Below are 16117 nucleotides of genomic sequence, written 5' to 3'. Positions count from 1 at the left end.
GATGTGGATAAATTGGAGAGAGTCCAGCGAAGGGCAACAAAAATGATTAGAAGTCTGGAACACATGAGTTATGAGGAGAGGCTGAGGGAGCTGGGATTGTTTAGTCTGCAGAAGAGAAGAATGAGGGGGGATTTGATAGCTGCTTTCAACTACCTGAGAGGTGGTTCCAGAGAGGATGGTTCTAGACTATTCTCAGTGGTAGAAGAGGACAGGACAAGGAGTAATGGTCTCAAGTTGCAGTGGGGGAGGTTTAGGTTGGATATTAGGAAAAACTTTTTCACTAGGAGGGTGGTGAAACACTGGAATGCATTACCTAGCGAGGTGGTAGAATCTCCTTCCTTAGAAGTTTTTAAGGTCAGGCTTGACAAAGCCCTGGCTGGGATGATTTAATGGGGGATTGGTCCTGCTTTGAGCAGGGGGTTGGACTAGATGACCTCCTGAGGTCCCTTCCAACCCTGATATTCTATGATTCTATGAGTGGCTCGGGCCAGGCCTGGGGGGAGGAAGCTTGGGCTAGCGGGTTGGGCCAGCCCCAAGCGTGGCAGGGGATGGGGCTCAGGCTAGTTCTACGTGATGTCCGGTTTTCCATTGGGGAAATATGGTCACCCTACTTATGTAAAACATCTCAGTTTAGACACAATTTTACCTCCACATCACACTCAGCTAATGTTGTTTTCATCTCAATGGGATTTGTGGGCGTTCAGCACCTCTGAAGATTAGAACGCTGACTTAGGTACCTAACAATACAATGGACTTGAATGCCGAAAGGTTGGGCTCCTCTTTCTAAAAATCTTGGTCCAAAATTACAGGCAATGGAGAGATTTTCAGACACACGACTGGCAGTTGGGTTATCAATTCCCATTGCACTTATTCGACATACTTTATTCTCACCTCAAAATTAAATTTTCAGCAGTTTAAATTAGGAAGTGGGGATATGAAAAAACTCAGCATTGTTTTTATTTGAACTGTTTTGCCTCACCTTAAAAATTAAGCCTGAATATTTGCTTTGTCTATTAGCTGGGATATTTATTCCCTGGTCAGACCGCACTGAAGTAATCTGAATAACTGTATTATTAATTTCTATTTACGTAATGCCATTCGCCCCTTTTTTTGATGTTATCTTTAAACTACATCTGTAACTCATGGTAGCAGAATCCTACAGGAGTCCCTGCTCAGAGCAGTTCTTCACAATAGTATATAAAATTACTCAATATACGGTGAACTCAGCAATCTCTGATACAGCAACATTTGGGGATTGAAGGAGGCCTGGTGGCCCGTCTAGGTCATTCCACCTATCTATCAACTAGCAGCATTTCTGCAGCGTTTCCTTCCTTTTAAGTGTCTGTTTAATTCTTAAACTACATCCACTATGACTGCTTTGATAGTTTTTTTCCCCCCCTGCAAGCATTAAGACACTTTACATTACAGGTAATTATATTGCTGTAGAGTCTGGACCTTCTCTGCTTTCATTTGTCCCCCTTTATGAACTTGTTAGCTGCTCAGATAGGTTTTTGGCACCCAACTTATGTATCTTAAGAGCTGTGTAGAACTCAGTCACATCCCCATATCTAATTAACCTCTTGTCTAATAGATAGCCCTTTTCTCACCTAACTTTTGCCATTTACTTCTACTAATGGTCATTAAGTTACATCTGATCTATACAGCTGTCTGGATCACAGCATAATTTTTTTCGCCTGTCCCCTTAACTTTCAGACCCTTTGTCATTCCCGACACCCTCAGATGTACCCTTCACACAAATTTATCCTGATGCCCCTGGTCTAGTCCCACTGGCTCACTGGATATTGCTACGATAACCTCTTTTACTCTGTTTTTTCCTTTTTTTTAATCCCAATACTTTATTTACTCTCCTGGCTTCTGCCAAACCCTGAAGTAATGGTTTGTGTTTTCTGTCCACTCTCACCTCAGCTTCTTTTACTGGTGCACACACATACCCCATCATGTCTGAGTAGCCTGACCTTTTAGACACATGCAGTACATTTACATAAGAGAACTGAATGGCTTATTTTCATATTTGCCTCTCACTAAAAATTGGCAGATCACACTGCAGAGTCATTTTGCATGAGCACATCCTGCTAGAAAACCTGGACCTCACAGTGGTCCAAGAATGAAAGAAACATGAGCTTATGTTGGCTTTGCTGCCATTCATGTTCATAGCAGCCAACTTGCTTCTTCCAAACCGTCATTTTTCAGCAAGCCTCCCTGGTTTCAAAACTTTAATTCACTCTAAAATTACATGCAGATGAATGGGCTTCAGCCAGCTCTTTCTTGCTTTGGAGCCAAAACAGCTCCATTCTGCTTTCAGAAGGCTCACTCCAGGCTAATTAATATAACACTCCAGTTCTCTCTTGTTGGCCTTGAGTCGCCCTGAAAAAAAATCTCCCCTTGGTCTTTGCAATACCTTAGAACTGGTTTTCATAATCTGAAAACTTTGTCATCAGTATTGACAGTTGATCAAAAGGGCTGATACGCTGTAGGCTTTACAGTGTGATTTAGATGCTTTCATTAGGGGAGAAGGGAAAATGAGAGAGATGAGAGACTTTTGGCCAAGGTACATCAGTTGTCATTTATAGTGCTCTGTTGATAACAACGTACTCTGAGCAGTAATAGGGGTCAATTTTTAAAAACTTTTCTCCAAAAATTAGGCACTTAGATTCCTATGTAGGCACTCAAATACATAGCCTGATTTAGACAGATCCTGAGTATCCACCATTCCCAGAGAAGTCAATGGGAGCTGTGATTTCTCAGCACTTCTGAAAGTCAAGCTATTTTACTGCCTTCTAGAGTGATTCGATAGAAAGTGTGAAAAATCAGGACAGGGGAAGCAAATAGTGGGACTGTCCTTATAAAGTAGGGACATTTGGTCACCCTAGTGCCATCTTAGGAACCCAAGTCTGAAAACATGTGCGTAAAGTAACCAGAATTTAGTCCTTGTCTTCCCACTCTCATGCTTTTTCCTCAACAATTATTATTTAAATAAAATAAATATGCAGTGGAATCATTTTAAAGTATTGGCCTCTTAAAGTATAGAAAGACAGGGGAAAGACTCTGTAAGCATGTGATCGGTTGTTTTGTTCAGATGAAAACAGAACAAATTCATTCCTGGTGTAACTTCACTGCAGCTGGTGGAATTACATTCAGGATGAATTTGGCTCTGCCTGTTTCAAAACTTTACTTCCCTCACTCTTGAATGTTCCCAGGGCATTTTTATTTTGCACCACCACCTTGAAGAGCCAAATTCTGAGAACTGAGCCCCACAGTGTTTAGATTAGAGCACCTCTAAGGATGCTAAAGTTCTACACAGTCTTGATAGCAGCAAGATTGTTGACAATAGGCAACAGCATTAAGGTAGCTCTTAGATTGTGCCAGACACTCTACAAACACATAGTAAGTCAGTCCCTGGCCCAAAGAGCTTACAGTCTAAACAAACAAGACAAAGGCTGGGAAGAGTAATATTAGCCTTACTTTGTAGATGGAAACTGAGGCACGAAAAGATAAAGGCCAAATATTCAAGTGCTCAGCACCCAACACACCGAGACTTTTTGGAAATCTGTCTGCTTTATTTGGTGTCTAAATGGGAGCAGAGTTCTTTTGAAAAGCAGGCCCCACATCTCTTCCTGAAGGTCACCAGAAAGTCTGTGGCAGAGCTGGCAATGGAGCGAAGATCCAAGCGCCAGTCCCTCAACCACAAGACCATCCTTCTCTCGTATCATCCAAATTATAGTCAGCCATAACATAAGGGTAACCCTACATGTGTTAAACGGCTGGTGACATTCACCTTTCTGATGCATTTACCAAAAGCTCTGTTTCTTGGTCTGGGGTGAAAAAGGAAAGCTTGTTAACAAGCTGACCAGCAACTTGATCTCGTGCCTATAGTGCAGTTCCAGGTAGTCCTAGGTCTGGTGTTCATAACGTTTCCCTCCAATGGTCCATGTCCAACCAAGCTGGTGTAAAAGGCAATTACAGCAAAAAGGTGCTCTTAGATATTTGGCCGGGTGAGTTCCTTAAACACAGTTCTCATTAGGGATGGAAGAATTTGTTTTGCCAAGTTTAACACAACGGATATTTAGAGAACTTTCTACAGTTTTGTCTGGACTTTCTCTGCCCTGTGCTGATTGGCTGTTTGCTCCAACCCTCCCCCTACACTAGTCTCTTCATCTCAGCTTCCCACCACACTTGCCTCATCTCCCTTCCCTCACCATTCAGTTTATCCCCTCCTAACTAAACTCACCCAAAAAACAAAGTAGTTCCCCAATTGAGACATTTGCTGCCATCGCATTGTTTACACTGCTGGTGTGTTAGACGCCTCCCTACACCCTATGCCTGTCTTGTCTATTTAGATTGTGAGCTCTTCATGGCAGGGACTATTTACTACTGTGTTTGTGCAGTGCCTAGTGAATGAGACATCAATTCTTGGTTGGAATAGACACGAACAACAACAATAATAAACAGGTCCCTTACATGCAGCAGAGACCATCTCCACAGGGGCTCCCTCCGTCTCAGCAGGGAGGTTTAGAAAGGGGTAGGTGACTCCATGGTTATTTGAGTCCACTGAAAAAATCCCACTAGTCACATAGGGGGACAGGGGCGGCAACAGGAACAGAACCTGTTGCATCTCCGAGGTTGCAGCAGTGACCATGGAGAGGGTCTGCATGGCCATTTCACAGCCCTCATGAACATTCCTGTCTTCCCTCAGCCATTCTTCCTGGAGAGCCTCAGCATAGAGCCCAGATAATCAGGCTGTGTACTGACGGGAGGATTAAACCTTTTGGATTTGAGGGAGTAAAGGATTGTCTCAAGTTCAGTTAAAACATAGCACGAGGTCCATTTGTAGACCTGAGGGAAGGAAAGCTCCTCAAAAGCAAGTTGTTCTGTTGGGTGAAGGGGTTTACTGAAGAACGAGTGGCAATTCTGCTCCAGAACCTGCAAGGGTCAGGAAGAAGCCAGAGCCATTCACTTGGACACCATGTGATTGCACAATGGCTCTGGAGTACTATGGCTATGCACCTGGCTCCCAGTTCCATAGGAGCTGTGCAAACAGGGCTTCCCAGGCTCAGCAGTACCTCGGGGACCTGAAAGGCATGTTGTTCCATAATTGAAAGATGCATGCTCTTCTCTCCAAGGCGGTTTATGGCACAAAGGGGCCAGAGATGCAAGCTCTAAGAAGGGCTGGCTTGAGTCCTGTATATTTTCTCCAAATTTTATCTTAACCGCAACTGAATCCTGCTGCTCCAAATGGCAAATCTCTATGCAGGGGTGTAAGGATGCTGGTTCTGGTGGGACACAACTGAGAGTGCCAATTCAGGACAAACTGCTTAAAGCAGGGCAGTTACAGCCCAAGGCTGGGGTTTCTGTGCACACCAAGGCAAACCAAACCAGCCAAACAGAGAAGACTTTGGTTTTACCCCACTGGCTAACCACAAGTCACACAAGCAATTCCCTTAAACACTCCAGTTTCCCAGTATCACCACCAATGCCACTCTTTATGGGGACAAATGGTTATGAAAACCAATACCCTTGTAAAAGAAAAAAGGTTTTCTCGATCCTAAAGGACCAAGCCCCAGACCCAGGTCAATATACAAATCAGATCTTACCCACAAATCAAGCTGTTGCCAATCCTTTAGCATCTAAAATCTAAAGGTTTATTCATAAAAGGAAAAAGATACAGATGAGAGCAAGAATTGGTTAAATTGAATCAATTACATACAGTAATGGCAAAGTTCTTGCTTCAGGCTTGTAGCAGTGATAGAATAAACTGCAGGTTCAAATCAAGTCTCTGGAATACATCCACAGCTGGGATGGGTCATCAGTCCTTTGTTCAAAGCTTCAGTGTAGCAAAGTTCCTCCAGAGGTATGAAGCAGGACTGAAGACAAGATGGAGATGAGGCATCAACCTTTTATAGGTTTCAGAGTAGCAGCTGTGTTAGTCTGTATTCGCAAAAAGAAAAGGAGTACTTTTCTTCTTTTATAGTCTTTTCCAGGTGTAAGAACACCTCTTTGTTCTTACTGTGGAAAATTACAGCAAAATGGAGTTTGGAGTCACTTGAGCAAGTCCCTGCATACTTTGCTGAGTCACAAGGTGTATCTGCCTTCTCTCGATGGGTCATTTGATGGTCCTTAATGGGCGATCAAGCAGGCTAGGCAGAGCTGACACCAACTTGTCTGGGGTGTCACCCAGAAGCATAGCATAAGTTTGAAATACAGACAGTATAGAATCAGTATTCATAACTTTAACTACAAAAATACACTCATAATCATAACCAGCAAACCATAAACTTGGTTGCAACAATAATCTATACAGTCTCAGATTATATCAATAACGTCACAAGGGGATTAAGTTTTTGATCTGGGTCTCATGTCACCCTAACTTTTCTGTATTTAAGTGCCTAGATATTATGGAGAATAGCTCTCTACAAATACCAGGCATGGATGGATGAGCAGATGCGGGAAAAAAAAGAAGGCGTAGATTTTCAAGCAGCACAGAGGGGGCAGAAAACAGCTAAGACCTTGTCCCTAAGAGTGTGATCCTGCAAGCCCATGAAATTTCTATTGATAGGGCCCTCTCTTTCAAGCCCTGACATACGAATGAGACACAAGGAATAGAGCCTTGGCCACTTGATACTAACCACATCAGTTTCTGCTGAGGCTAAACATGACTGACATTATCGGCTAATTATGGGTTATATTATAAGTGTCTTTTGACAAAGCAGCAAAAGGGAATTTAGCCATCTCTCTCCACTGGATATCTATCAATTGGCACCACACAGCTAAAACCCCAGCTGGGTGGTGAAACTATGGAATCCAGGCCAGGCTTGCTTGGCAGCCTCCAAAACAACATGGCTACTAATGTGTTCCTAAGTGGAAAATACTAGCTGCTTAAGGTTCTAAAAGTAAATTTTGTAAGCCAAAAATAAATAGTCATCTGTAAGCCTCAAAGTGCTTTACAAAAGAGGTAAGTATCATTATGCCCATTTCACAGAGGGGAAACAGAGGCAAACTGACTTTACAAGGTCAGTGACCTATCTACTAGGAGATACTGCCTCCCTAAATCTAAAACTCCCATCAGAGCCGATTAAGAGAGGACATGATTGAAATGCCATATATAAAATTCTAAGGGGTGTATTAAAACATGCTTCTGTTGTATTTTTGTGCTCCCCAAGACACCAATTGGAACTTTAACTGTTTCATTATCACTGTGACTTAGGACTGATTTTTCAACAAAAAGACTTCTGCTGCAATCCACATGCTGTACCTCCCATTCAGACTTCAGGAATATTCTCAGAGTGACATGCTAACAATTCCTCATTCATCCAGAGCAGTTTACTATCTGTGTTCTTTCCTGGTTCAGTTAGTACAGTAAGAACTCCCCCGCCCCCGCATCCGGAGAACTTTTATAATGGGGAAAGTACATCTCACGTTACAGAAAATGAATACATTTTTAAATTATGAAAAACACCTTTAGTTTCCTTTCAAGTAATTGCATAATTCCCTAGATATTGAAAACTATTTTTCTCCTTCCCCTTGACCCTTCTGCATTAGGCACCTACACAGATTGATCTCTCATTGTTGGGCAAGTCAAGTGTGCCGAGTAGAGCTATTTTTGTTTTGTTCATGAAGAGTAATTTCATATTTTATATCATTACAGTTTGCAAACTGATTTAAGGGGGTGAAGGGGAGAAAAGAGGGCAGCGTTCTAATACACTGAGAGCATTCACCTTGCCCAGACATTTCTATTAATGGCCAGATAACAGGCTCACCAGTTTGTACTTTCATAGTTTAAGAACATACTGGTGTAAACTTGTGTCCAATTAAATGGAGTTGATGTGGGCATAAGCTATAGCCAGGTCAGCCTTAGTTTAGGTTTGTATGGCTGCTCTGACCTGCCATCCTGTGTATTTCAAACTTCCTCCCAAAATGCCTGATGTTCTTAGCTGCTGAGCCCTCCCAACTCCCACTGAAACCCAATAGCAGCTGCGGATGTTCAGCAGCTATCAGGACCTAGCCTAGAATCAGCTGTTTTTCTACTTTATCCTGGAGTGAGCCCTTGTAGTAATGAGTGCCCTGAACTCCAGTGCTTCAATCAGGGGCAGCTTTAGAGAAAATAGCATCTTGGGTAAACTTGTATTTTGGCACTCTAGGCCCCACTGATGCCCCGGGCTCTGTCTCCCCCCCCCCCACCTTCATCCCCAGGCCCTGCTGCCTCCCCCACTCCTTTCCACAGCTTGCACCCCAGGCCCACCCTGCTCCTTGCCTCTTAACCCCTCCTCTCTTCTCTTCCCTTCCCTCCTCCCCCCCGCCCCCCGCAAGCATCCTGGGTGGTTACCCATACATAAGGCCAGCCCTGACCTCAATGCCAGAAAAGATTTTATCATCATGGAAGTGCTGGGGTAGCCTATGTTGGCCCAATTACAATTGCTTATATTTCTTGCTTCAGGGCCTGGTTCAGCTATCCGATTGCTTCAGTGTCAGGTGTATATTCCTGAAGATATTTTCTAATGAAATATTAGCCTTCCTCATTACTTAGATCCTTCAGTAGCGTCCTACTATAAGTTACATGACTGATCTGGTAGTACAATAGTGGCAACAAAAAAGCTGGGATTGAGGAGATTAGAAACTCCTGTCCATGCAATGAATCAGTTAACATAAGAACTTGTGCTGTTTTCCACCTATAAAAAGAAATTATTTCCCCTACACCACCTGGAAATTCTAGATTTCTGCAACTACACCACCACACCTGGGGACAATATTAATTTGTTGGTCTCCAGTGAATACAGGCATCTAGCCCAGATGTTAACAATGGAGATAATTATATGATCTCTTTTCTGTTTGTTTCTTTAAAAAAAGAAACCAAAACACTAGAATAGATTTCTGAAGCTAGGCTACTCTCCAATTGAATAGCTATTATGTGTATATAGTGGAACAATCAAGGCTCAACTGTGTTTGAGCAGCTAGCTAACAGAAAGTTGTCACAGTTATGCCACCCCTCACTCTGGGAGACAAGAATTTTGTAATTTGCTTTAGCTCCCCTTTTAGCTCCAATACATTAAACTAGTCCATTTAAACTAAAATCCTTTTCAGAACATTTGGTAGCATACTTCAAAAGAGGATGAGTAAACAGAGGCAATAGCCATTTTCTAGTGTTTATTCTACCAGTAGAGATGATCTTTGAGAGCTTGCCACAGTTTATGCTGGAGTTTTCTGAAGTTCTTATTAATACTCATGAAGACCAAATATTTAAATACTCCAATGTCTGAAGACCATTCAAGCTCTATTCTGAGAATGTGTTTGAAATAGAACAAGGAAAACCCATCAGTCTTGTCCCAATATTTCTTTAACATAAAGAAATGGTAATGATAAAGCTGAGAGCCTATGTTAATATGACAGGTTTCAGAGTAGCAGCCGTGTTAGTCTGTATTTGCAAAAAGAAAAGGAGTACTTGTGGCACCTTAGAGACTAACAAATTTATTTGAGCATAAGTTTTCGTGAGCTACAGCTCACTTCATCGGATGCTCACGAAAGCTTATGCTCAAATAAATTTGTTAGTCTCTAAGGTGCCACAAGTCCTTCTTTTCTTTATGTTAATATGGTTAACAACATCAGAAGTCAGATGGTCTTTGTAGCTAGGGCACTGGACTAGATGTAGTCAGACTTTGGTTCTAATCTCAACTCCACCACTGACCTGTTGCCTGACCTGAGGAAAGTCACTCACCTCTTCATGCCTCTGTTTTTCACCCTTTGTCTGTCTTTCCTGTTTACATTGTAGCTAGTCTCTTACTGTGTGTTTGTTTGGTTAGTCCTCCAAGTGTTAATACAATACAAACAACAGTTCATTAACTTACCACAAAACAGTATTTTGGATGGAATCTCCTAAGTTTTGGCTGGTTCTGAAATGTGCTGCCAGAGGCTGTGCGGCCGGGGGGCGGGAGCAGCCTACTATAGGGCAAAATAAGGGGACAAGCCTTATTTCAGAAAAGGATTACTACACCCTATCTTTGGGAAATTTCAATCACGGAGATCATTTTTACTACCACCATCCCCATACCAGTGACTTGGGAATCTGCCTGTTCCAGACTTTTCTCCAGCCACTCAACCCAGCATCTCAGTCAGTCAATCTCTCCAACCTCTGCTGGATGTCTAAATTTAAATTTAACATGGACAAACCCAAACTTGTTTTCTTCTCTACCACGCCCTCTGTCACAGTCAACATCACCAACCACCCATCTTAATTAACTGCTAGAACTTGTGGAGTATCTTTGACTCTTTCCCATACCCACTATAGCTAAAACTATGCCAAATCCTGCTGCTTCTACCTCCACAGCATTTGTCTTGTTCTGCCCCTTCAGTAGAGACTCTTGTTCAACTCCTCTCCCACTTTAATTACAACCATCTCTTCTTTGATCTCCCCCATACCCACATCACCCCACTCCACACAAAACACTACCACCAAGATTACCTCCCTTTTTTGCCACATTATGCCACCATCCATTAGCTCTCATACTTGCTGACAAAACACTGGTCCATTCACCCACCCACACTGCGCTGAATGCACACTCCTTCCCGTCCTCACCACCCCCACCCATCCTGCACACGTCCAATCAACCCCAAACGCAGCCCTGCAGCTGAGGTGCTCAAGCCAGCCCGCCCTCCTATCGCCTACCCCCGGCTGCAAGGGGAGGCGGGGGAGTACACAGGGGAAGTGGGGGGGAGGGCTCCATGAGTCCCTATCCCTTACCCCTCTCAGTCGCCACTCCAAACCCCCTGTTTCTCTGCTCGTTTGCCTGCTTCCCCGCTCCCTGGTAAACAAGCCCCCTGTGTGCCTCACACAAACCAATTCTTCCCAGGCTTGAATCGGACCATTCAATCATGTGGTCGCGGTCAGAAAACCACGCCCCAGAGTCCCGACTGCTCGCTGAGCGGTCACCCCCTCTGATCCCGGCGCAGCTGTTCCCGGCTGGACAGCCAGCTCCTCCCCGCCCGCTGCGTTCTCCCGCCGCCACGCTGGAGGTCAGGAGGTGTGTGGGCGAGGGGGGGCAGATACCGGCAGTGCCTGCGCTTCCACTCCAAAGCCCCTCATACGAGGGGCAGGATAGGGAGTGAAGCTTACTACAGATGTCTCCCCCCGCCCAATTCTTCCATGTACCACTCCCCAACATGCCACTGCCCCCACACCTGCTCCCTGCGCCTTTCCACCCCCTAGGGTGACCAGGGGTCCTGATTTTATAGGGACGGTCCCAATATTAGGGGCTTTTTCTGATATAGGCACCTATTACCTCCCCATTCCCTGCCCCAATTTTTCACACTTGCTATCTGGTCACCCTACCACCCCCTCACCGACCAGAGGAGTCTCTCCCATCTCAGCAGGAGGCTGGCTGGAGCACTGGGATTTCCAGGGAAAGGACTGTTCATTGCCCTCACCACCCCCAGGCAGCAAGGCCTGAGCCCACTCAGGAGAGAGGGGTTAACTAGTAGTGAGGGGGAGGACACCCACCCAGCGGGTGGGGCTTCTTGGCCATGTGATGGGAAAAGCCCCTCATCACAAGGAAACCCTGTGTATGTGGCAGTTGGTTGGGTCTTCGTGAGCCCAGTTTATCATAGCACACTTTTGGACAGGCAGGGATCTTAGCAACTCTCTTCCCCTGAAGAGCTGAGTGCTTTGGAGGGGTGGGGAAGCAGGTAGTTGCTCTCGGTGGTATTCCCTACCACTTGAAAGGAGAGGGAGAGGGAGAGGCTAACAACCCACTCCTGCAGGTGTCAGAAGGGGGGAATATTATCAGTCCTTACAGAAAACTCCCATGGTAAGAGGGAGCTGGGTGTGTGGTGCTGAAGCGTTGGTGTGGGCAGCTGCACTATCGGTGTGGAAATGGAGGAGTGAGGAAGGAAAGAGCCCAGGGTTCCCTAGGCAGCAGGCAATTGACCAGGGACATGGTTCTGGAGTAGGAGTGGGGTGGGCAGTACTAAGTATCTTCATTAGTGAATGGCAAGAATGGCTAGAGAGGGGGTGGGGAGCTGCAGAGCCAGCAGGAATTAGCCACACCCTATGTATCCGATGAAGTGAGCTGTAGCTCAGGAAAGCTTATGCTCAAATAAATTGGTTAGTCTCCAAGGTGTTACAAGTCCTCCTTTTCTTTTTCCACACCCTAGTGGCTCTCTGCCCAAATGGCTGAGCTTTGGTAGTGCTCCCAGCCCTTTGTTTACACAGCTAAATGGTATGGGGAACTAGCAGCCAATCTGAAGGGAATTTCCCTGCAGACCATAAAAGGGTCTGAAAACCCAGACTCTATGTGGAAGATCAGTGGAGTTAGCAGGTCTGAGCTTCTAAGGTTGTTGTCCTTCCATTGTAAGCTCTGCATAATGCTGCTTCCACTGCTTATCTATCCTTGTTCTGCATAGCTCCTCTGATCACAATGCTAGTCTGGTCCACCTGATTAACAGCTATGCCCCCCTCCCCTAGTGAGATCAGCTGCAAAGCCACTTTCTTCTCCATTCAGATCCTTCCTGAAGACCACCTCTGGTACTATGCCTATGGAAAACTAGCTGATGGCTAATGGAGAGTTTGAGTCATTAATGTTTATATATTTAGCCACCTTGTCTGTATACATTGTATTTCTTCCTTCTACTGTTTTTTTGTTTGTTTTTTAAAAACACAGTAAGAGCTCTTCAGGGCTGGGACTGTTCCTTTCTTTTGTTTGGAAAACAATTAGCACACTGGGCAGTTACTGGAAAAAAATAATTCTGAGAGGTATATCAGAGCAGGGTTTGGTAGCAGCCTTTCTAGTGAAAGCTACAAAACACTTTCCATGCTGAACATTGGTTTTCAAATACTTGTAACTTTCCAAGATCTAACTCTTACCCTTAAGCCTTGCTATGCTTGATCTCTTGCTGCAGATGAATTTTCCAGCAAGGCCTGAGCCAAATCCCTTTAGCCATTTGACTTAAAGGATGGGGCAGGGAAAAAAACAAACACTTTTCTTACTAAAGAAAAATTCGATCTTTTGTGACAACAGAAAGAGGTGAAAGTTGAAACGTGGCATGGCCTAATCCTAAACAAAGACTTCTAAAGCAGGGTCATGGTAGACTTGTCCAACAACTGCAGCAGTTTGCACAGAAGCAAAACAAAATAAAACATCCAATAAAGCTTCTGTCAAGTAAGCCAGCCATATTCAAGAACTTTCCCAGACTGCAGACCCCTTGTTGCTGCTTTAATTTCTTTCTGTGTTGGAAGGTGGAATTTCTGTTCCTGGTATCTGAATAGTGGAGGGTGTGCTGTTTTGTTTGTTGTTGTTTTCAACACAGAAGGCCATGATTTAGAAAACCATTTATCATTTTGGCAAGATTACACATTTGTGGAATATATAACAAGATTTCACTTTTTATTAAGAATAGATATTTGACAAAAATACACATTCCAGTAAACAAGACTTCTCCACTTGTCATGTGGAAGCAATAAGATGCTAACATGAAAAACTTCCTATATACATAGATCCTTTCAATGGCTAATTAATTGTCTGATATTTTGTAAGCACATCTCAGATAATTCTTTTTAAGAAACTTCCCTACAGGCAGAACTTTTAAGGTGGGCAATCATCATTTGCTCCAACAGCCATTTGAAGCCAATAGTCCAGGCTCCTAAAAACAACAAAATTGTACAAGTTCTCTCCTCCCTTTTGGAAACCATGTTCACTTTCTCTCCAAGAAACAGGGCTGTCTGCAAAGCCATGCACGGTTAAGGTCACCCACTGAGCCAATTTTGGTTCATCAAAATAGCAACTGGAAAAGAAAAAATACATTAGCTTCTAATTAGAATGGAACAATAAGTTATATTGAAGTACACCAGAATGGAATTAGAGATCTAACTACTTAAGGGAAATGTATAACTAAAGGAGTTAAAAATCTCTCTTGGGTTTACTGAAATGTGGGACACCCACTAGTGTGATGAGCATCTTATTGGAAAACAAATGTGTTTTATATGAGAAATTCCAACTGTGTCACACCATTTTAGAAGGTACATACGGAGAGCACAAAGGGTTGTAGTTTTCCTGCTGAGGCACCGAGGCTCTAGCATTCCTTCAGACGCTTAATATTACCTTAAATTAAAATATTTATGAGACTGCGCAGTTTACATATTTTAATGTTAACTGTTTATGTAAAATTGAATGAAAAACAAAAGAAACAGGACCAAATGCCATTTCACAATGAAGAACTTCACCCCTGAAGATTTATATCGTATCATGTACTTTGACACATGTAACTGTGCGCTGTACTTTAATTAAAAATACTTGCTTGTTTGTTTGGTTCGTTTTTTTAAAATAGAAACCAGTTTTTCTGAGCCGCCTCTGCATCTTGTAGGGAATTGGCATTATTTGTGACTGGGATAATAGAACAATCCAATGTCAGTGTGGAACACATATGGAAAGAAAATCTGGTGAATGGACTCTTTTTGTATATTAGTACTTCAGCCACCAGAAGGGAACCAGACTACAAATCATAAACTGATATTAATAAAGGCTAGGCATTGTCCAGTGGTCTTAAGACTGGGAGCCAGAACATCTGTGTTTTAATCAAAACTCAGCGTGACTTGCTGTAGGAGTTGAAAATTTGGCTGTGACTTGTCCAATATGACATACGGTGGGTTTGATTTTCATAAATGCTGAGCTCCCACAACTTCAACTAGAGTTGTGGCTGCTTAACACTTAAAAAAAAACAATCCTAGAATATCTCAAAGTTGGGTCCCCCAAAGCTGAGGTATTCAAAATCAGTTGTCACTTTTGATAATTTTGGCCTTAACCTCCTTGCTTCAGTTTCCCTATATGTAAATTGGGGATGGTATACTTTACTTACCTCTCTGGGGTGCTGAAGATTAGTCTTTGTAAAATACTTTGAAAGGGGAAAATATTAAAATTGTAAATATGTTATAGTAATGTACCTCTGATGGCCCTTACCACAGCTGTTCCAATAACTGAATTATCTTCTCTGGGAGTATAAAGCCAGTGATCGTGCACAAATAGGCTTGCTCCACTACTGTGCTGGGCTGAGGACAGCAATAGGTTGATAAGAAGCTAAATGACTTGTTGTCTCTGAAAACAGAAAGAATCTGGATAAGGATAGTGCAAATTTTCTACACCAACACTACCATTTTCAGAGTTGTGCATCAACCATGAAGCACCTAAATACATTTAGACCTCTAAATAAATGGTCTGCTTTTCAGAAGTGCTGAGCACCTGTGAAAAATCAAGTCACTTATTTAAGGTATCTAAAGACTGAAGTGCCTATTGTCAGGTATCAAAGGTAGAAAATTATGGCTTATGGTTTTTTTTTTAAATATTTAAGATCAAGGCAAGTTCAGATACTTACAAACCAACTTTGTTGCAAACAGCACCTAGCCATTCAAACAGTTCCTGTGCACTGCATGACTCTTCCAGCTTTCCTTGCAGTTCATTACTATGGAGCACTGGACACTGCAAATTTCTTAATGTGCTGAATGTTGTTTTTGGTTGATGGGCTTGTATTTGATTTTTGGAAAAGTATGACACCAGTGTTGATCCTTCTGCACCTAACAACACAGACCACAAAAAGTTGTTATAAAACTGCAACACCAAAGGAACACTGAGCATCAAACTAAACAAACCTTTACATGTATTTGTAAAGGAGAGAAAGATGTGTGAGATGCTCTATAAGATGTACTGAAATTAAAACTGCTTACATGCTATTTATCTACCTGTGCCAGAGCCCTAGATTTTTCATCTTCTCCTCTTTTCTTGGAAATGAAGTACAGTTTCAGATCCAGCAAGCTCTATAGAGAAACCTTATTGAGCCGTATTTGTATAGTTCAATTTGTCATTAGCAACAGTTAAGGCAGTTTACTCTGGTCAAAATAAAAATTAAACTCATGTATTACGGAACATCTTCAAGGATGAGTATTTGTTTAATGTTTCCAAATACACAGACATAGGAAAGGAAAAATTAAGCTTTTCCACTTGTTCTTTCTCTATAAAAATGCAAATGGAGAGTCTGATCATCCCACCGAAACATTAACCAGATTTAGAGGCTTAGATGACAGTTTATTACAAATAGGACATCACCATCTGAATATAGTTTATCA

The 16117-nt window shown here is 42.9% G+C and overlaps 1 protein-coding gene across 2 annotated transcripts in view; it reads right to left on the bottom strand.

Moving 5' to 3' along the window:
• Window positions 1-13371: 13371 nt before the first annotated feature.
• Window positions 13372-16117, bottom strand: part of RPP40 (ribonuclease P/MRP subunit p40) — a 47371-nt gene continuing 44625 nt past the window's right edge. For both annotated transcript variants that reach the window (XM_084618408.1, XM_084618407.1), the window contains 3 exons: window positions 15370-15568; window positions 14958-15092; window positions 13372-13785 (listed from right to left, as the gene is read on the bottom strand). In XM_084618408.1, coding sequence (XP_084474534.1) covers window positions 13587-13785; window positions 14958-15092; window positions 15370-15568 — 533 coding nt within the window. In that variant the 3' untranslated portion in view covers window positions 13372-13586. The remainder of the gene's footprint in view (window positions 13786-14957; window positions 15093-15369; window positions 15569-16117) is intronic.

This window comes from Lepidochelys olivacea (assembly GCF_965140295.1).
Source record: "Lepidochelys olivacea isolate rLepOli2 genome assembly, chromosome: 2".
Lineage (NCBI taxonomy): Eukaryota > Metazoa > Chordata > Testudines > Cheloniidae > Lepidochelys > Lepidochelys olivacea.
This window is presented reverse-complemented; position numbering and strand designations above follow the sequence as displayed.